Source organism: Protopterus annectens, chromosome 3.part0 (genome assembly GCF_019279795.1).
Source record: "Protopterus annectens isolate FY-2018-M chromosome 3.part0, PAN1.0, whole genome shotgun sequence".
NCBI classification, from domain to species: domain Eukaryota; kingdom Metazoa; phylum Chordata; order Ceratodontiformes; family Protopteridae; genus Protopterus; species Protopterus annectens.
Window position 1 is genome coordinate 131,250,868 of NC_056731.1, and position 21,878 is coordinate 131,272,745.

At 38.2% G+C, this 21,878-nt stretch overlaps 1 protein-coding gene across 11 annotated transcripts in view; it reads left to right on the forward strand.

Moving 5' to 3' along the window:
• The window catches only part of CACNB2 (calcium voltage-gated channel auxiliary subunit beta 2), a 1,902,347-nt gene that overhangs the window by 1,500,960 nt on the left and 379,509 nt on the right, over window positions 1-21,878 (forward strand). For all 11 annotated transcript variants that reach the window (XM_044064636.1, XM_044064629.1, XM_044064630.1 and 8 more), the window contains exon 5: window positions 13,654-13,730. In XM_044064636.1, coding sequence (XP_043920571.1) covers window positions 13,654-13,730 — 77 coding nt within the window. The remainder of the gene's footprint in view (window positions 1-13,653; window positions 13,731-21,878) is intronic.

The following is a 21,878-nucleotide window of genomic DNA, read 5'->3' on the forward strand; positions in this document are numbered from 1 at the left end:
AGTTAGTTTTTGATGCAGTGGGTTCAGTTGTCACAAAAGGTCCAGAATGGATGATAGGTTCATATTTGACCCCCCAGTCCTTCAGTATTTGTTTCCCAATGCTGGAAATGCTATCCTTGTAAATGGTCACATCTAAATCATTTATACTGTTCTGACCAGTTTGGTAGGTAAACTTAAAAAAATCTGTTGTTTCATTCAAGTATGTGCTAAACTCCACTATTTTTTCCGGGTGGGGGGGGGCATTCCAGAAAATAAAAATGAAAGTATTTGAGTCTCTGTGTATGTAGAATGTAGCTGAATAAACCTATTACATCTATTGTTACATCATTTTCTTAGTATAAAAAACTCCATTATACTGTCCATCTTTGGGATCCTAAAAACTCCATTATACCATCCATCTTTGGGATCCCAAAAACACGTAAAGACATTGGAGTATCAGATCTACCTTTAAGATAAATAGAGGCAGCACAAAGTTCCAAAACTTAACCCTTGGCTATCTTTGTGTACAGGACATTGAAAGAGATATTTTCACCTATAAACCATATTTTCAGAGATTCTTGGGATTTTTTTACACAAGATTAAACAAGAATATTACAGTGACAGTGTTACCTTTGTAACAGTAGATGTAATGGGTTTATTCAGCTGCATACCACATTCACAGGGACTCAAATACTTTCATTCTGCTCTTTTAAGCCTTACAAATCTAGAAAATAGGCTTATAAACCTCCTTATGGATTTAATTGAAATTATTTTACATAATATTTTTATTTTTTTGGAAGAAGAATATTTTAAACAACTTAAGGGAGTGGCTATGTGCTCAGCATGTGCCCAGTATAATCTAACCCTGTGATGCACACCTGGGAGCCTGAATATATTTTAAGCTCAAGTTTCAATTTACACTGGAAATTTTATTCCACTTTCCTGGATGACATTTTTATCTTCTGGAATGGCCCTCCCCAATAAAATAGTGGAGTTTATTGCATACCTGATCAAAATGGCAGAATTTTTAAAGTTTACCTACCAAACTGGTCAGAGCAGTGTAAATTGTTTAGATGTGGCCAGTTACAAGTATAGCAGTCTGAATAGATTTGAAACTATGATTTATAGGCAACTCCCATTTTCTAATACCTATTTGCACTTTGGTAGTAGTCACCTCTACCATATTAAAAAGAACTTATTTAAGGGGCAGTTAGTCACAGCCACAAGGATATGCTGTAATCCTGTGCTTTTTAAGCAAGAATATGAAAGGATTCATAGCATGTTTTCAGAGAGGAGTTACCCAGAGAAATTATTATCCACCAATAGGAAACCAATACTGATGGACTTTGGGGTCAAATACAAACCTATCATCCATTCTGGACCTTTAGTGACAATGAACCCACTACATCAAAAAGTAACTCTGCAAACAAATTTTACAGGCTGTGATACTCCAATTTAATCAACAAAGCAAGCACATCAAAGACATTATTAAGAACAACTGGAGTATATTTAAGATAGATGATAATGTTTTCCACAAATTGGGAGAGAAACCCAACTTCATACTCAAAACTGGTATGAACATTGAGAAACTTTTAGAACACAATCAATCTGGTAGACATGGCACTAATATTGGCAGCAACAAATGTGGAAGTCATAATCAAGGCTGCTACATTATGGATAGCCCCAGTATCTCTTTGGATTGCTATACAAGCATTAAGATCCATTTAGTTAAAGGGAACTGTGATACTAAGGGGGTGATTTGCCTAGCAAAGTGCACCAATTATCCTGCTCTATATGTTGGAAAGACTGAGCAGGCCATACGGAAAAGGATGTACGAGCACAACTCCGATATAAAAACGAAAGACAGTAACAATGCATTGTATGAACATTCTGTGGCATGCTAAAGTTTTAAGAAATTTGTATTCAGCATCCTAGAGATCACTCCTACTGATGAAAGGGAAGGAAACTGAGAAAACTTTTTAGAATATAAAGAGTTAAAATGGCAACTTAAGTTAAATGCTGCCAACTTACCAGGAATCAATGAACATATTTCCATTACACCTGCATTTAAGATGAAGAGTGCAATTCTTTGAACACTGCTACATTTTTTACAAGTTTCTTTTTTATAAGTTTCTTATCAGCTTATTACAAACTTTTTAAAAGTTGCTTCTTAAGTTTCATATAAGATTTTTTAAGATTGTTATAAGATTTCAGTATTAGGAATCATTATTGGTATGACTAGCATACAATGTTTTTACATATTTATTTCATTTACTACTTGTATGAGTGGAGGGTACTGATTTCTTTGTTGGGTAACTGAATGATTATTGAGATCACATTACATCCTATGCTCCTACCAGTTTTCCATAGCAACTGAATTTTGATTGCTTAAAGTCATGTAACACGTGAACAATGTTATATAACGGCTGTATTATACAATGACTAGCCATGAACATTCAAATATGAGCATGCTGATTGGTTAGCTGAACCTGCGTGCCTGTTGTAAATCGAGAATATGCCAATGGTAGAAGTCTGGCTGCTAAAGAATCATTGAGTGACTAGACTTTTTTTTTTCTATTGGTATGTGTAGATATGCATTTGTCTGAAGCAAAGGAATCTGGAACTGAAATGCATGTCATTATTTAGTGACTTTGTTTTTCTTAAAATTTGTAGTTTTCCAACAAACCGCTGAGGAATGAAGTCACTAAATAATGACATGCGTTTCAGTTTCAGACTTTCTTTCCTTCAGACAATGCAAAACAGCAACATTACCCATCACCACCTTTATTTAGTCCACTTTTCTTAAAATAAGAAAAAAAGCTGTTACCTCTGGACAGTTTAGAGGTACTTACAAGTGCAGAGAAAATTCAACAAAAATCAGGTATGATCTGCAAAACTAAAGATACATACCTAATTGTCCTTGTATTTTCCCCATCTCTTGTGATTCTAAATTGTCTGTAGATTACAGCGTTCTTGTGTTTTACCCCCCAAAAAACAGAGATCTTTCTATCTCTATTGCTTGCCTTATAAAGCACTGATCTACTGTGTAAACATGGGATTGGAAGTCCCATACACATGTGCACTACATCAACAAAGAAGTGGATTGGGAAACAATGTGGAAGAACACCATGGCACCATTATACAAAGACATTACTTAAGAAAAGTAAGTAATTTTTTTTGTAAATAATGTCATTGTATAATAGCAATAACTAACTCCATGGTGTGGTATATTGAAGATTTACCCATGGGTGGCTTTGTTTAATCACTTGACCCATGGGTAAATCTTCAATATGAATAACAACCAGAACTGAGAAAAACACACTTTATAATAGCAAAGCTTTCGGATAAAATCCTTCCTCAATACTAATACAAACAAATCTAAAAACCAAATGGTTTAAATACAGGTCACTGAAGTCACATGACCAGCAGTCCAAAAATCATGTGACCACAAGTATATAAAACAAATCATTTGGTTTTTAGATTTGTTTGTATTAGTATTGAGGAAGGATTTTATCCGAAAGCTTTGCTATTATAAAGTGTGTTTTTCTCAGTTCTGGTTGTTATTCATATTTCCTTGCAGCTTGTTCTTTTGCTAAATCTTCAATAAATCTTCAATATACCACACCCAAGTCATCAGTTATTGCTATATTATGCAATGTATTGCTAGTTCTGATGAAATCTTATCATTAAGGAAAAAGTGATTAACGTTTAACTGTTTTGTTTGAAAGTTACATTTCCTGAACAAATTAAAGCTATTCTTTTGTTTTAATATGCTCCTTATTGATAATTTTTTCTTAACATCAGCTGAGTGATTTACCAAAACTGGCAGAACACTACGTGAACATTTAGTGTAAACCTAATTTTTGGAATCCTTTTTGCCTGTGAATGTATGCTTTCTCTTAAGATGCAAGTTTCTTCAAGAACTAGATGCTCTTTTTGTTCATGTAGTTTCAGCATATTTATTTTAGATTTAGTAATATCTAAATATATTTCATATCTGAATTAAAGTTAGGTGAAAACACAATGCAAATGATTTCATTTCACAGAATTTCAGACTTTGGCTTTACTTTAGCTGTTCTTTTTATGAATACACCTTGTCACTCATAAGGCTGGATAACTACAAACAGACGTGTTAATTGTTTGAAACATGTTGACACTGGAGAGGAGAAGCCAGTTCAGTGCACTCATGACAGGCAGCTATACTACTTTCCATGAGATGTTTAAGGGAGACTGTACAAGTCAGTAGAAACATAATTTTTTTCTTTAATGCATTCCCCTCAGGATGGCAGGCTTTGAAAATACAGCACAGTTTGCAGTTTATATCTGGTATATCAAGCTAAGTAATACTGTCTGTCAGGAAACCAGATTTCGAATGTTTAGCAATCATTCTGTCAACATCTGTATAGTCTACAGTTTGCCAGTACACCACTATAACCTCCACCCCTCACGTGTGCTCTTTAATGTCCCCTACCACAGAAAAAGCTGAAATATTTTGAGGGCTTGTGTGTCAGTATCTAGTATTGTTGCATTCTAAGTTCCTTTTCTCTCTAACTTTTCTTCTCCACTTTGGTTGAAGACACGAGTTAAAATTCCATATATCAGCTAGGATCTAGGATGATCTAGTCCATCTTCTTTAAACCATGAGGACTTAGCTTTAGGCCTAAGTCTGTTTATTATACAAAATCATTCCCAAGCTTCAATTGTTCCCCTTTAACTAGAATGTGTCATCTCCCCATACTCCCCAAAGTATGTCACTCCAGCTAGCACTAGACATTGTCTCAGCTTCCTTAACGTTTGTCTTAGCAGTTTATAGGTGATCTGTTTTCATTTCATCTTTATTCTGCTTTCTGTTTCTGTCTTCTAATACTACCTTCAAATCAGATCTAACTTTTTTTTAACTGAATTTTGCAAATTATGTTTTCAGGTCCTTATCTTGCACCGCAGGCTGTGGTTATTTTACTGTGCCTTTTCACCTACTCCTGCTTGTGCTGTTTTTTTTTTTTTTTTTTGGGCTTTGGCTGGATGAGCAGTTCTGAATATTTGCGTTTCACTTTGTACTTGAGTCAGTCTTCAGGATTCAAAAAATGTTAAGTCATGGTGTTATAGCTTACAACCGCCAGGCAGATGTCATCTGTATAGTATGTTTAGGACCCCAGCATTTGGAGGATAACTACGGTATTTGTAATGGCTTTGACAAAAATAACCATCAGAAAGAAAAAAATATTAGTTCACAAGGGATTGTTCCCCAGAAAAAGTGCTGATGCTAGTTAGCCCTGTAAGGAAAAACAGCTACATTTTTGAAAGCCTAAATGTATGGACAAATAACTAAAAAGAAAGAAGGGACTGAGTAGGGTTTTGCTGTTCAAGGAATTAGTTTTCTGTATTACTGAAGAAGACAATACAAATGACAGTGAAATGGTTTTCATTGTTTCTGATATTCAAAAGTTGATACATGTTGTGAAAAACAGACCTAGGCTGTTAAGGTAAGGTAGTCTGTCTCCTCCTTCAAAAGTATGATTAGGTAGTTTTCCCTTATTTAGACCCCCAAGACGTCTGGTACACTAGATCACTTTGTTACCATCACAGTCACTCTTTTATAGTAGACTTTGACAATGGGAAGATGGCAGAGGCTCACTTAAAGGCACAGTTGAAGATACTTCTAATCCTTTCCCCTCTATTTCCAGAGTGGATAGGCATTCTGTGTCTTTTCCTTCATTACTTTCTCTTGACCCCAACTTTGATGCCCATGTTGATGGAACCAGAAAGCAGCAAGGAAGTGCCACAATTGCTAGTGGTATGTGTGTTGACATCAACTGTGGTCAGTATCACTGGAACCACAGTCTTGTCTTTCTCCTGTGTCAACATTACTGTTGACGCTGGCTTTGTCAGTTTCAACCACATTGGCATCACTTTCCTTTTATATCCAGACTTTGGGACTAAAATGTCAAGATTGGCACTGACACCAGTACCCTTGTTCTGGCCTTCTGCATTCACTACCTTCAAACCATTAGGGGGCAAGAGACTCAGCATTGACATTGATGCTTTTGGATATCTTGTTGTTGTTGTTAAGAATAGATAGATTAGTGTGGTTTGCTGCCAACTTTGGTACCAGTCTGTGATGTTCTTCTGCCAGCATGAATGTCCTATGTGCCATTGACACATTCAGAGTGAAGCGCAGTGTGTACATGGTATACTTCCACAAATGAGACCTCCCCAGTATTTGCTATTGCACTGGTTCTGGTGCATAATTTGTCTTCCTTAACTCTGTTCCTGTGGCCTCCTGATCATCCTGGCCTAAAACAGAGGATCAGAAATTGTCAGACAGAACAGTTTTACATGTTTGGATAATCCTCCAGTTTTCTTTTCATCTATGGAGCCCTTCAACCTGAGAGACTTGTACGTAAGGAGCATGTCATCTCCCTTTAGATGCAGAGGATGGGGATGACTCCTCACTGTCTGCTCTGGATGACTCAAGTCTAGAGAAAAGCTGAAATGAGGCAGATAGCCTACTGAACTCCCCATTTGTCAGGAAAATCTAAATCTTGCATGAGTATTTCTGATCTCGTTCCTTGACCATCTTATTTGTGCTCTCTGTAGACAAGATGCTTTCTCTTGTAGTGAGGAGGCAAGGAAAGAACCAGATATGTAGGTCTTTTATTTCTAACCTGAACATGCATCTGGTACATAATGCTGTATTGAGGCAACAAGCACAAGCATTTACTGCCATGCCTATCAGTGCCCAAATAACTTTGCTAAGAATTTCAAGGTGCCCCTCAGCAATGCCCCCCTGTAATGCCATTGACCTCTACAGCTCTAGAGTATGTAAGAAAACCCTCATGGCTTTAAGCTTCTGCTTTGAGACCAGCAGCATAATGTTGCCAGGATGTAGAGGAGTTTTCAGCAAATGCAGGTTAAACAGAGCAAATAGCAGTAAAGAAAACAGCCGTCAGGAAAGAACCAAAATGGTCGTGTAGGTTTGCACATCAGGTAACTGCCCAGAGGGAGAAATAACTGCCATATTCAGGGCTAACATGGCCTCTCGTCTGCAAAGGTCATAGCAGCAACAGAATCCTGAAGTCTTGCCCAGCATTCACTCGTTAGAAACGGGGGTAGGGGGTCAAAGGCTCCTTCTGCCAGAGTAGGTGCCCATCTTGTAGGGTAGTGGTCATGATATTTTATTGCCAAAGGTTAATCCATTCCACAACCCCCACAAACCCACGCCCTCCATTCCTGTCATATTTCATCCATCAGACTAGTGAATCAAGAAGAGACATCATGAGACACATTTAAAAAAGGGCCACCCAGGAGGTCTCACCAGACCATAGTGGGTCAGTATACTATTGAAGAATCTTCTGAGTGTCACTGCAATGACAGGAAGACTAATTTTAGATCTTAAAGGTCTCCATGAGTATCTTCACAAACTAAAGTTCCCCATGGTTTAGGTGCATGTGATTCTTTATTGCTTGTAAAGAGGAGACTGGATGTTTTCTTTATACTCCAGGATGCATAATTGTACATAATGATCACAAAGCAGCCAAGGAGATTCATACATTTCCAGGGTGGAGCCAGCCATTACCAGTTTCAGGATGTTTTGGCCTCAGCTCAGTTTCCTGCTTGTTCTCCAAATTGTAAGTATGATTGCAAGACATCAGAGGGTGCAAGATGTCAAGATGCTCCCTTGTCTATATGACTGGCTTCTAGCCAGGTTGACTATGGACAGTCTAGTTTCAACACAAGAGTCCCTACTGCTTCTATTCCAAATCTTTAAGCATTATAGTGAACACTGTGAAGTCACACATGGAGCTATCACAGCTCTTCTCCCTTTATAAGCTGTCATCTAGACACACTGTCATACATGGTTAGACTTTCCTTCATAGAGGATCCCATCTATCCAGTGAGCAGATACACAACTTCTACAGCAATTTCTAGAGAGTCATTGCCTCAGAAGCTTAAGTCTCAAGGTAGCTTTCATTTTACTACTACCCCATTCCAAGTGTCACATGACACTCCTCCAATGGGCCCCTTAAATCCTAGTTGTATCAGTTTTTTTTTTAGTTCCCAGCATACACTGCCTGATGGCTTCACTACCGTCACCCAGATGACCCACTCAATATTTTGTGGAGTGGGAGTGGAAAGGGGACAAGAGCTAGGCACCCCTGGGCTAGGAAGAGTTCTACTGTCTATTTATTACTGCCTTGGATGCTTCTTCAGCAAATTATCCTGTCATGGCAAGAGTGATGTGGCAGGGAATAGATCAGCTTACCCTGGTGAGGAGGTCTTCCCTCCCCCAATGGAGCAGGTCTCCTCCCTTTCAGGTAGCTGACTGAGCTTCTGCTTCCTGCTGATGACTGCTGGGCATGCGCCGTTTCTGTTGTCTCGCTTGTGTTGTATACATGCATGCATACAGTGCTTGCTCACAGACATGTGCCCTATGGATGCAACACCTAGTTTTCCATCTAAGTGTTACCCAAGTGGTGAGCCAGAGACAACTCCCAGCCTCCTACAATGGATGCTGACTCCCATCCTCTCCTTTGAGCTCATACATGTGCATGAACTTTTAGCTGAATTTAAGTTGCTTGCATCTTAGTCAGAACTTTATCCCTTAGATTACCACAAACATGCCCTGTATATACCTCTAAAACTATAAACACAAATTCAGTGGGCCAAAGCAATTTACATAGATGCCCTCACTGAACCCCTTAAGCCTAGCCAGAGGGTCTGTCCCTGAAGTTTGGAAAACAACTGTAGTGGTGCCTCTGCACAAAGGAGGCCCTACTGTAGGCTCTTGGAATTACAGGCCCATCAGTCTAACTTGCTTAATTTTCAAAGCCATGGAAAGTACTATATTGGACCTCTTAAACTGCAGTATTAAAAATTTCTTACAACTGGACTACAACAGTTTGGCTTTGTCAAGGGCAGAACATCTACTCAATTTGGTAAACTTCACTGAGAAGGATGCAGACACAAAGGACAGTGGCCATTCAGTCCACAAAGCATATCTGAATCTGGCCAAGGCCTTCAGCACTGTTCCCCATGCTGGCATTGCAAGCAAAAAGAACTAAAGGTAGACCTTTATGAGTTCAGATGGACTACTAATTGCATGAAGGATAGAACTTGCACAATTAAGGTGGTGAGTGACACCTCAGAAAGAAAGTAACTTGTTGAGTATCAGATGGCTCAGTACTGGGACCTCTCCTTTTTTATATATTTTTCTGATCTCCATACCAAAAACTTTGACCAATGACTAATTAAATATGCCAGTGACTACAAACCAATGACCAGTACAAATGCATGCATGAACACCCAAGCCAAAGGTCTGAACCTTCTTATTATAAATAAAACTTGGCAGGATAGACTAATCACCCAAAGGTTACTCTGTCTCTGTAACAAATTGCCTCTGCAAGTTTAGCAGAGTGACACATTTGCCTTCTTAAAAACTCATCTTGGTAACTGGATTGGTACTTGCAAGTCCATCCCTGACATATTTTTCCTTCCTCATAGTGGAGGGTAAGTCTTGAGACTGGTATTTTACAATGCACACAACCTTCAAACTCACTGGACTTGTAGTTTCTATGATTTCTCCACTTCTTATAATGCCCAGTAATGCTGCATACCAAATTCTTACCTTCTCCCATAGACCCAACATCAGGAAAACAAACAAAAGCAATTGGACATATTTTGTGGTTTGGGCTTCTTCAAAAGTATTAGACCCTTTTTATGTTTTCTACTAGCCATTCTGGACTGTTCCTTAAATATGTGTCATTTATTTATTTGTCATTTGTTAACCAGGTTAGTCCAACTGAGCAAGAAGCCCATTTTCAGTGGAGACCTGAGGAGAAAGCTCAAAAAAAAGTACAAATTCAAAATAGATTCTAACAAGAACAATTCATGATAGATTTTTAACAATGTACATTTGTAAGATAGCAATTACATTTGAAGTTGACAACAAGATAAAAAATAGATGGTCAATGTAGAGCAGAGACAGACATTATTTATGTAGCGACTGATTGTCGAGAGCAAAAACAAACTATATACAAGTGAGGTTAACAAAGCATTACATATGCCAGGTTTATTTATTTATTTATTTATTTACCGGGAAAGTCTGACTGGGCCAGAAGCCCATTTTCACCAAAGGTCCAGGGAGAAAAGCTCTACAAAAATATAAGCAAAATACAATAAGTAGTACAATAGTATGTGTATATATATATATATATATATATATATATATATATATATATAAAATATATCAAGATGCAGAATACACATCATTCAGTTAGACTATACAAAAGAAGTATTCAGTACTGTTTTCTAGTAGATACAAGTTCAAAAAAGAAAATCACACAAGTATTTCAGTAAAGATCACTGCGAGAATTATAAAATTAGTACTGTGTACGTATTAAATAATAGTTATGAACAAATACTGTGTTTTTTTTTTCATGAGCAGTGGTAACACCGAAGAGAGGGAGAAAATGAGGTAAGGAGTAGACAGTATGGTGAGAGAGTTATAGATACCTTGTCAGTCAGGTTTGGTACAGGAGCAATGCCAGTTTTTGGATAAATGTTCAAATAGTAGTTGTTTGAAATTGATAGATTCAGGTGTGTTTTGGAGGGTGTGGGGTAGAGAGTTCCATAATTTGACTGTTTGATGTGAGAATAGGGCTTTATCGTGAGTGTTGTTAGCTTTGTTTATTGTGAGCAAGTTTCTATCTGCAGATCTTAGACTTCATGGGCATGACTAGGGAACAACAAGTTCCTTGAGAGATGGGCAGTTGTCGGGATGGAAGATGATATTGTGTGTGAATTTAAGTTGGTAGAGATGGAGAAGGTTGGTTAGCTCGAGCCAATTTAATTTATGTAAAGCAATACAATGGCGGGTTTGGTGAGGAAGGCTGGCTGCGAAGCAGGCTGTTTTGTTGTAGCAAGTTTCCAATTTGGTTACGTCTGATTTTTTATGTTGGTAAAGAGGGTGAAGCATAAAGGGAATATAGAGAGGAGGACGGTTCTAGATATGGCTAGTCTGGTATTGTCAGTGAGGAATGGCTTGCTTCTGTACACTGAGCCAAGTTTAAACTAAACTTTCTTAGTTGTGATGGCTATGTGTTGGTCAATTCTGAGTTTGTTGTTGATGATCATGCCGAGGAGTTTTGTATGCTCAGCTAGTTGGATGACTGTGTTTGCTGAGAGAATGGTGAAAGGAGGGGTGGTAGGTTTATTATTTGCTAGTGGTAAATACTATTAACTGTGTCTTTTTAGGGTTGAGGATTAGTTGTGATTTACGTCGATATGTTTTGATATCATTAAAAGCTTGTTGGGCTACTCTTTGGAGGTCTAGTAAGATATCTGCTGAGCAGATTAAAGTTGAATTTTCTGCATACTGAACTACTTTAGCATGTGTTGTGGATGTGGCTGGATCATTGAAGAAGATGGTGAAAAGAAAGGGCCCTTGTATGGACCCTTGGGGGACTCCAACTGAGACAGGCAGAAATGGTGAGAGTTCGGATTTCCATCATACTGCTTGTTGTCTGTCAGTAAGATAGCTCTGGAATCAGGAGAGGGAAGTCATGGTAGTTTTAGTGAGGCAAGAGTATTAAGGAGTTTCTGATGGGAGACAGTGTTGAATGCTTTTGAAATGTCTAGGAAGATTAATGCTACTTGCAGGTTTGAATTTCTGAGTTGGGTGGTGGTGCTGTGTTTCGACCTGAAACCATCTTGGCAGGGAGAAATAAGGTTGTGAGATAGCAGGTATTGTGATTGAATGTGTTTACATTTTTGCAGAATTTTGACATGGGGAAAGGATGGTTATGGTCTTTAATTGTTTAATTCTGTTAATGTTCCTCCTTTTTGTAGAGGGGTGATATAGGAAATTTTCCAGAATTTTGGGACATATTCTGCTATAGATCTATTTACCAAACTGGAGATAGGCAGAGCTGTGGCATCATCAGCTGAAAGTTTGAGGTACTCACTGGGAAGTTGATCAGCTGCTAAGGGTGAAGGTTTCAGTTTTTTCAGCATTGTTCTTATGATGTTAGTTGGAACAGGTTTGAGGTCAAACAAGTTGTTGCTAGTTTCCACATTAGGACCATTTATAGACCAATGTAACTAAAAGTGATGTAGCTGAGAGTGAAGAATATTTACAATTAATTTAGTTAAGAAGAGAAAATGCAAAAGTAGAGCAAAATTGTTAGGTCTTCTGCAGATGAAGCATAAAGTCTAGAGAGGTTTGAGTTGAAGTATTAAGGCAAGTGAAGAGAGAATGGGGGGGCTTGGCAGGGGCCGGACCAAGAGTTATCTAGATAGCTTTTAAGCTCTCTTTTGAAGTTATTAGTGAGTTTAATGTTTCTGGTATTAGTAGGGAGTTTGTTCCACACTTGGGACATTGTGCATTTGTATAAAAGTTTGCCTGTGTTTTTTGTTAGGTTTGTAAATATCCAGAAGATTTTGATTGGAGCTAGGTATGCAAATAGGGGTGTATAAGGAAACTAAAGAGAAAAGGGAGGGTCAGGCTGTAGGTTTATTAAGAATGGACTGTGTGAATTGTACGTGGGACAGAAGCAGAAGTTGGGGGAATTCAAGCCATTGAAGTTGTTTTAGAGTGAGGCAGTGATGGATTTTGTAGGGTTGATTGCTGGTAAATCTAGCTATTGTGTTATATGTTTGTTCAAACTTGGTGATTAATGTTGTTTGTATATGTGTAAGTATTGGTGAGGCATAGAGAAGGCAGGGAAGGAGGAATGAGTGAGCCAGAGAAAGTTTGGAATTAGGTGTTAGGAATTTCTTGTTCCTATAGAGTAGTCCAAGTTTTTGATGTGTCTTTTTAATACACTGTTGTATGTGAAGGTCAAATTTTAGTTGGCCATCAATTATGGTTCCAAGTAGCTTAGTGTGAACTTAACTGTTCCTCTGTTAAAGTCTGCCATTCAGCTATTTCATATTGTTTAATCCAGGTTTCCATCGTGTTTCATTGTCTTCTGTTAAGATGTGTAACTTATTTTCAAGGGTACCTTACTCATCACAACACCCTCCTCCTGTTTAAGAACCCATTACCTCCCTATGACTTGGACTTTATGTTGAAGAAGTTAATGTTGCCACCTTTAAACCTGTTTTTACTGCATACAGATCTGCTGTTATGCTAAGTATTTAACATTTTTCATCTAGTATGATCCTCAGTTTACCCATCATCCTCCTCCTGATCTGTATGAAGTGAGCTGTTAGAGGAGGCAAACAAGGGTTTGTGATTATGTAGTCAGTTTAGTACTTTTCATCATTTGTGCTTTGGTCTTGAGTGACAAGCTGCTTCAGTCTGGAGACTATGGGGATGTGGTGCATTATGGGAAAGGGAAGGATTTGGAGGCTGAGAATTGTATTATGTGTTGAGCTGAACTGAGCCTAAAGCCAAGTCTTGAGTTTGAAAATGATACACTCATGTCACCTAGATTTAATGTTATGATAACTAAATAACTTTTGTTTATTTCCACCTGAATCCTTTACAAAAGAAGGCAGTTAACTATAACTTGATAGAATGTTTTGTGTCCAACAGCATAGAAAACCTGTTGAATTCTACTGCATTTGATAGTATTACTTTCGGGATTATTATCTGTACTAACTATAAATATGTACTACTAAATATGTACATTGTTTTGTAAGTTAACATATCTATGTTCATCTGTGCTTCAGTAAATCCGGAGGAAACTCGTCTTCCAGTTTAGGTGACATGGTACCAAGTTCCAGACGATCAACTCCGCCTTCATCTGGTAAGTGGTGAGGGAGAATAAATGTGACAAAATTGTGTACTAGACATAGTTCATGAAATCAAGTGTAATATAGATTGCAAAATTTTAGTCAGATTCCTAGAATATGGCAGTTAAAAGCAAGAAGAATGCTGAGTTGTTCTTTTATTGTGTTTTTTTTTTTTTAGTTTACTCACACGTGGCTAGCATATACTTTGTGAATTTTGACTCCAGCACTAGCAGATGGCAGGAGGTGTCCCCTGCAGCTCTTTTTGAACACAAAATCACAGGACTGCCTTGATGTACCCATAAGACTGCTGACTTTTGAATGAGGCACATATATTCCACTATCTTTACAGGAAGATATGCTGAATCCAATTTGGCTCTCTCTCCTACCACCTATACTGTGTAGGATAGAGGAAGGGTCATATTACATATGTTATACTTAATGCCTAATAGAGGAGCTTTCTAAAGCAGCTAATACCACTACCAAGAAGTCAAGACTGTGGCCTTTGTTTTCTTCCATTTTATATGTTAGTACTATAGGCTGCAGCCAGCTATAGTTGCTGCATAGGCCCCTTCTTTTCCAATACGGGTATCAGCCTTATTCAGCAAAATGTGTAAGAGATACTTCACAAAGAATGCTAGCCTGTTTTGTTATGTGTGGTTGTAAGTAACATTAATATTTTTCATTAAGTGTTCTTGGCAGGTTAACAGGTTGGGTTAAGACAGGAGACTTTAATTCTTGTTTCCTCACCAGTCCTTCACTGTCAGCAATGAAGATTTAGAAAGATCACATTTTACAAGCTTTTGTTATGAGTTACAAATCATTTGCGTATTATTTTTCCATAATGGCAAATGATGACTTTTGTGTCGCAGTATGATTAGCTGTACTCCACCCACTACAATTTCCTGTGTTCCTGTGTCTGTCTTTTAATGCATTCTGTGATTAACGGTCTGTATTTCTGATGCATTAAATAGGAAACGTGATTATAGTAGTCTGTTAAAACTGTGTTAGAATGTGAAGATTACTATATGTAGAAAGTGTTCCCATTGAGAATGACTGCAAAATGATACTAAACTGAATGCAGATTTTTGCTTCATCATCTCCAACAAGTAAGATTATATGTAGAAACCGCACTGCTTTGTCTATTAATACTTGCTAGTTCATTAACATTATGAATGCAAGTGATGTAAATAATTCCTTATCTGTAGCACTGCCTACATTTATGCAGTTAGGACAGAAATCCTATAGACGTGAGATTATAAATGATCCAAAAACACTTTTAGTTTAATCTAGAGAAAAAAAACATGCATTTTAGGATAGGTGCTCTTATGCAGGAAAAAGAATAAAAAGATCTTGAATTTACCATCTTCCTTAGGCTGAATGTTTAAAAGGGTAATGATAAGGACCAGTAGGATGCTGGGATGTAGAATATAGGACTGGAGGTAGTTGACCTTGATTTGATCCTTTTGTTCTATACAGCACTGGTAAAACTGTACCTGAAAAGTTGCACATCTGTTTTTCATGAAATTACACAGACATGATCAGTCTGATGAATGTATGGAGTGGATTTAACAAATGGCTAAGCGAGGTGGGGGGACTGCAGCGTGAAGATAAACTCTGAGGCATTAGCATGCCTACATTAGAAAACACACAAGAAATGCAAAGAACAGTTCAAGCAAAATAAACAAAAGGGAGAGATACAGACACAGTCAAAAGTTTAGAAGGGGACGATTCAGAGCTTATGTTTAAAAAAACGCTGCTTCACAGAAATGGTGAGTGGGCCCCAGAATGCACTGCCAGAAAAATTGTCGGTGCACAGGCTGATGGAGGGGGTGCCTAGGTCAGAATGAATAAGAGGTGTGGAGGAATATCGGTAATACCAAGCTTTCATCCTCTGTATGTTTTCATATGTTTATTGGGATTGCAGAGAAGAGGTCAACAATTCAAATTGTTGAAGTGAAGAAAAAGTACAGGTGATTGAAAAATCATCTGTTTGCAAATACTGGCTTTTTGCTTTGCAAGGTCGTGGTACAGTGGGGGTGGGAGAATTTGCCCTTTCCCCAGTGTACTGCAATCTCAGAGTTGGTATATATAAAAAATAGCAGATGGTATGAAGGCGAGCAGGGGGTTTACCACTGCAAAATATGTTTAACTTTTATTTTTTGGTATAATTTGATTGGCTTGTGATTGACCAGTTGTATTTGATCCCTTCCCATTCAATTTTTTTTAGTATATGAGCATATAACATTTATTGGTATGTGTGTGTAAGTCACAAGTATGTAAAACAAATCAGAAGCTTAGATGCAAACAGTTGTACTGTGTGGCTTTGTATGACGGGCTCTCATATATTTATCAGTAATGTAATTTTAACAGTCTCTATAAAGTCTTTACCTGGCATCTGTTGCTGTATTTATAACAATTCTTGTGTTGTAACATTGCAGTCATGCAATCACATGTTGCTTAGAATTTGCAGCCTTCTTTAATTCATGCTTGGCTGGATGGGTTTGATACCCTTACTGTAAACCACTAAAGAAATGTGTCAGACCCCATTTAAATTCTATAAAATATGAGGTTTACTCATACTGCAAGCGGATTGTACATAAGTGACTATTTAATGGAAAAAGCAAAACTTGATTAAGGATGGTGTAAGCCCAGAAGTAATCATTGGTGAGGGAATGAACATGTACTTCTACACAAAACTGGTACCTTCTGTAAGTCATATTATTTACCAACCTTAGATTCTGTTGTGCCATTGTGTGAATGTGTGTTTCTGTTTCATTTTCAGTGTTGACTAATTAAGTACTTTGTTTCATAGTAGTTTCTACCTAATGACTACAGTAGCCTGAACCAGTAGTTAGATAATGGTGACTGGGTGGACATAGTCAGCACAGGATACCTGTTGTCACATACGGCCAAGAAACAAACTTTACTGAAGAGGCAACGCGTGCTGGTAATGAGTACAGAATGTAGAATGACAATACTCCAGAACAAACGCAATACAATAGTATCTAAACAGTAACAGTGAATGCCTTGTAATTTACACTGTTCATTAAAAATGGTTCAGTCGTACTGTGCTTACATACGTGTGCTACTTTGGACTTTAAAATGATGTCTGTACAACATCTCACTGCTGGTACATTTTTCCTTCCCATGTACCTGCTCAGTATGACTCATTTATGTGTCCCTGTCCTATACAAGGGATTTGAGTTTCATCAAATGTTGCCTGTCTGTCGTATGGACTACTGACACTTTATATAAGCAATTTACAGTGACACTGGAGCATGGTATGATCACACAAATAGAAACCAAATCTGCCAAGACCTTTAAATCCTCTGAGTAGCACTATTTATTTTATTTCTACTCACCAAAAACATCTTAGAAGTTTTTTTCTTGGAATTCTGCTCAGCAGGACCATGTGACTTTACAGTCATTGCATTTTGGAGTGTCACCTAAAACAGAGATACTAACCCCAGAGCCAGGACTCAGAGTGTCTATCCCTGGTGAGTTCTTAATGTTCTGGTGACCAGTGTAGCCAAGATGTACAAAACCAGAAAATGCTGACTGAAACTGGCATGCAGACGCACCATCTACAAGACAAAAGGTAGGAGTCGGTTGCTTTTGCTAGTCAAGTGCACACAGGCGTGGGATAATTTTGGACAAATAATGCTCTGGCAATGGAAACTGACTGTTACAACATGAAATTTATTTTATTTTCATTTTACTTGTATTTGTTTACCAAGGTAGAGTACTGATCTCCATGGTCCTTTTTCAGACCCAGCCCAGAGTGGTGTCTGTTTAACTGACTTGCTCAAAGTCACACATTTATGCAGTGCTAACTTACTGTTATGAATTGTTACTGCAAAGGAGCAAGAGGTTGTATAGAGTTTGAAAAGTACCAGCTATGTTTAAGCAGTTTTACCTCAGCATACAGCCGTGATGTAGAACTATCAGGAGATTGCAGCTCTCCTACACTGGACATGCACCTCGGGAAAGTCATCATATAGGGTTTATGGGATATGCGCAAGCCTCAGACTGAGTGCTGTAAAGTTGGAATTTGTGTCCGTAGATGAGGTTTTCTTACTGTTACTGTGGCATGGAAAGGAAGACTCCTGAAGTTTGTGCGAATGTAACTAACAGTTATTTGAACCAGTTCACCTACTCAGAGACTGTGAGTGCAATGCTTTATAAGTTACTACCTACGGACACTGTAGTTGTGCAAGACTTCATTGTTCATGTGGTGAATGATAGACACCTGGGGTGCATGATTGAGATGTTCTGCTTGCCTGCTGTGAATCTAAATAAGGAATTGCTGCTAGACTTCTGTGCTGGTCATGGATTGTCCATAGCAAACACTTTGTATGAACACAGAGGGAATGTTAAGTATTTGGTATCAGAGATGCTCTTGGTTCATGTTGACAATTGACTTTGTAATCTTGTCATGAGACCTAACGCTATTGAGCAACTAGCTTATTATCACATAGTGGTGATTTTGGGTCAGACAGTGAAGGGGGGAGGGGTTTCTCTCTGGATATACCCATAAAACCGAAATGTGTAGTGTACAGGAAAAGTTTCTCATGTGCACCAGTGGAAGCTGATATAATGGATTTTAAATGAACCATGTTAAAGGCTTCAGTACTTGAGGTATCCTGAATGGCAGCTAGTGCTTTTAGTGGTGGAAATCCTCAGACTTACTGGAGAGAGAATCAGTCATGTTAAATAGAACTTCTGTGCACTGCAGGCAAGGATAGGTCTCTGAATTTGACCACTAAGTATTGGTAGGCAAAAATGTGATTGAGGCAGTCAGTAATGCAAAGGCTTAGATGTGAGAGATGTTTGACCACCAGGCTATTGGAGATGAATTTTCGATGACCTCAAAGTGGATCTGACAAACTATCTGGTAACTTAGGAAGGAGAAAAAGTTTGAGATCCTGACTGTTCTCAGAAAAGGTGGAGAAATGCTGAACACAGCTGGGGACATTGCTTGGTAGTGAAAGGATTACTTTGAAGAATGCATATATCTGATGGAAATGCCCTCCTCTGAAGTGGCACTGCCATAACCTTCTTTGGGATTGAGTTTATATTAGCCATTGAGATAAACAGACTCATTAAGCAGTTTATGTCTCATAGGGCTGTGGGAGTAGATGAAATCATGTCAAGAATGTTAAGAGCTCTAAATATTGTGGGACTGGCATGGTTTCAGTGTTGTGCAGAAGGCAGGGATAGTACTAGTACTAAGGTGGTAGAAAAATGATAAATCCTATACCGCCAAGGTGCTCCAGTCAAAAACAATGACTAGAGCAAGAATACTGAGTGCACCACCACAGCACGCAATAAAAATTAAAATCAGTTTAATATAAAAAGCACAAACACAGCACAAAACAACAGAATCCAAATGACGAAAAGCGCTTTCAGCTAATAGCCTTCTTCAGTTCATATAGTTCCTTTGGTTAGGCATACATACAAATAGTATCCATGCGCCAATCAGTGTTTAGCTCTTCCGGTTTGATTCCAATTAAAAAACAAAGATCATCCTACTTAGATTTTTTAACAATTACAGGTCTATTTTTCAAAATAGGTTTTAAAGGAACCATTGAATTTAAACCAGGTAGTTTCTGAGCTCTGAGATTCATTATCCATTTAATTTCCCGGGTTTCTGTTATATTATATGTGTCCCCTCCTCTGTTATTTTGTTGCATGAGTTCAATAACTTGAAAATGAAAGTTATGTGTGGGAAAACGTTTAACGTGACTCGCTAGGCTATTCTGTAGGTTTAAATGAGCTATATCTCTTAGATGCCTAAGGATACAATCTTTTAATCGTTGGTCCGTTTTGCCTACATAAAAGGCTGAACACTGTTTACAGGTAGCAAGATAAACCAGGTGTTCACTATTACAAGTTGCAGTAACCTGGAAATTAAAGTGCTTGTCTATGTTAGGATATTTAAAACCTGAATTGGAATTAATAAATGGGCAAGCCTTACATCTTCTACACTTTTTGGCTCCTGCTTTATTTTGTATTGGCTTGCTTCTATGGCCATCTTTATTACACAGCAGTCTTTTTAAGTTCTTTCTATTTTTATACACAAATCTAGGTTGTTCATCCACTAGGTCTCTAATTTACTCTTCCTCTTATCTAATAACTTCACATATCTGCGTATTATCAGAACTGTAAGTAAGAGCACACCTCATCTGTCGTGGTGCCATTCTATCCATTGTTCCTGTCATATCAGATGTTAACTGTTCATAATAAGGACAACCCTTATTATTTCCTCAAGGCATGGGGGTCCATGGTCATTGTCAAATCTCTCTAATTATAACCTCGTTGGCGAAGATGATCTTTTAGTAATTCATATTCCTTGTTATAAGTATCTTCCTCAGTGCATAACCTGGATATTCGCACTGTTTGATTTTCCATGATATTTTCATAAATATGTCTTGGGTGCATGCTATGCCAATGCAAGTAATGATTTCTCCAAGTATTTGACATTCTTTGCCATTTTAAGAGCCCTCTCCAAGCAAACATTGTTTCTCTATTCTCAAGTGTAATGCCTGAGGTTGTTTTCAGTTCAAAGGCTGTGAACATTTGTTGCAATCTGCTAAGCCTTGTGAAGTGTTTTGTAATTGACCTCCATTTCTGTACCTCCATCCTTAATTGTAAAAAAGCCAGCCTTTCCACCAGAGGCAGGAAAAAGGAAAATGGGAGAAAGATGAAAAAAGGATGCTACAAAAAGAGACGACATGATCAAAACTGGAAGCCTGAGGACTCTTGGAGCCAAGATCCTTCAAGGAATCAATAATGGCTCACCTTTGCTCATTCCGACACTACCCCTCATACCCCACCCCAAACTATAACTGCCCTTATCCCACTTATTCATACTTTCCCTTCCCAGAAAATATGGAGCCATCTGGGCCTCTTTCTGCAGAAATAGAACCTGTCATACAAGACAGATGAGTGCTAAAATTTTGAAACAGGAATATACCTGTAGCTTATAAGAGAGAAAAGTTCTCTGGTATTCCTGTTTCATGAGATGAAAAGCCCGTGATATAAAACCTCCTAGCACAGGAGATCATAGGGGGGTAGTACCAAATAAAAAGGGGGCTGCCATTGCCATTTCACCTCTTTGCCCTTTGGTTGACCTACAGCACCCAGGGTGTTTATAAAGTATTTGGCTTCAGTAATAGCCTATTACAAAACCAAAGGCGTTCAGATTTATTCTTAACCGGATGACTGCTTCATCCAGACAGAGACACCATACGATACAGAAAGTACTTCTCCTAGACTTGCTTTCAAAACTTGGATCTTTCTGTAAACCTCTCAAAATCTCATTTGAACACCCATAAGACAGGTTATTTTTTTTACAGGCCCTCTTAGGCATGGAACAAGAGAAGGTCTTCTTCCCTTCAGAAAAGGTAGATTTCCTGACAAGTTACTTAAATCAGTAGCCCTACATGGTGAGCTAGGGAGTTCCTAAGAGCACCGTATTACTTGTTTTCCTCCATTTTGATGGTAACTCTTGCAACACTACATATAAGGAAATTTCAGTGATACCTCAGGAACATGTGGTGTCAGTATGCCCAGACCTTGGGGAAATCCAATCCCACGATTTAAAAAAGCTATAACGGTGGGTTCATAAAGTAAACCTCAAACAGGGAGTACCTTTTGAGCAAGGTTTAGACACTCAGCAGCTCACCACAGACTCCGCAGGTTTGGGTAGCCGAGTGAGAAAAACTGAACATCCAGAGGGCCTAGAGTCAAAACCTGATCGAAAATACATCAGTAAAAAAGGAGATGATGGCAGTGATCCTGACCACTGTGGCTTTCAGGAAAATTGCTAAAAGAGATCATGCACATCCATACAAACAACACATCTACAAAAGGGTAGGGATCACTCAGTCTTACCCATTCTCCAAGCTGGCATTGCAAGCAATGGAAAATGGCCCACAACTTATTTATTTGTCTTTGATTTTACAGGAAGGTCTGACTGGTTAATACCCATTGTCAGCAAAGGCCCAGGGAGAAAAGCTCCATTTGCTTACACTGCATTATACTAAGTTCCAGTCAAACACAGAGTAGTTACATTTCTGTTTACATTTATACACAAACAATAGTTACATTTATACATATACATTCTAAGATTTTACAGAGGTGGAAGTTACTAAAGAGAA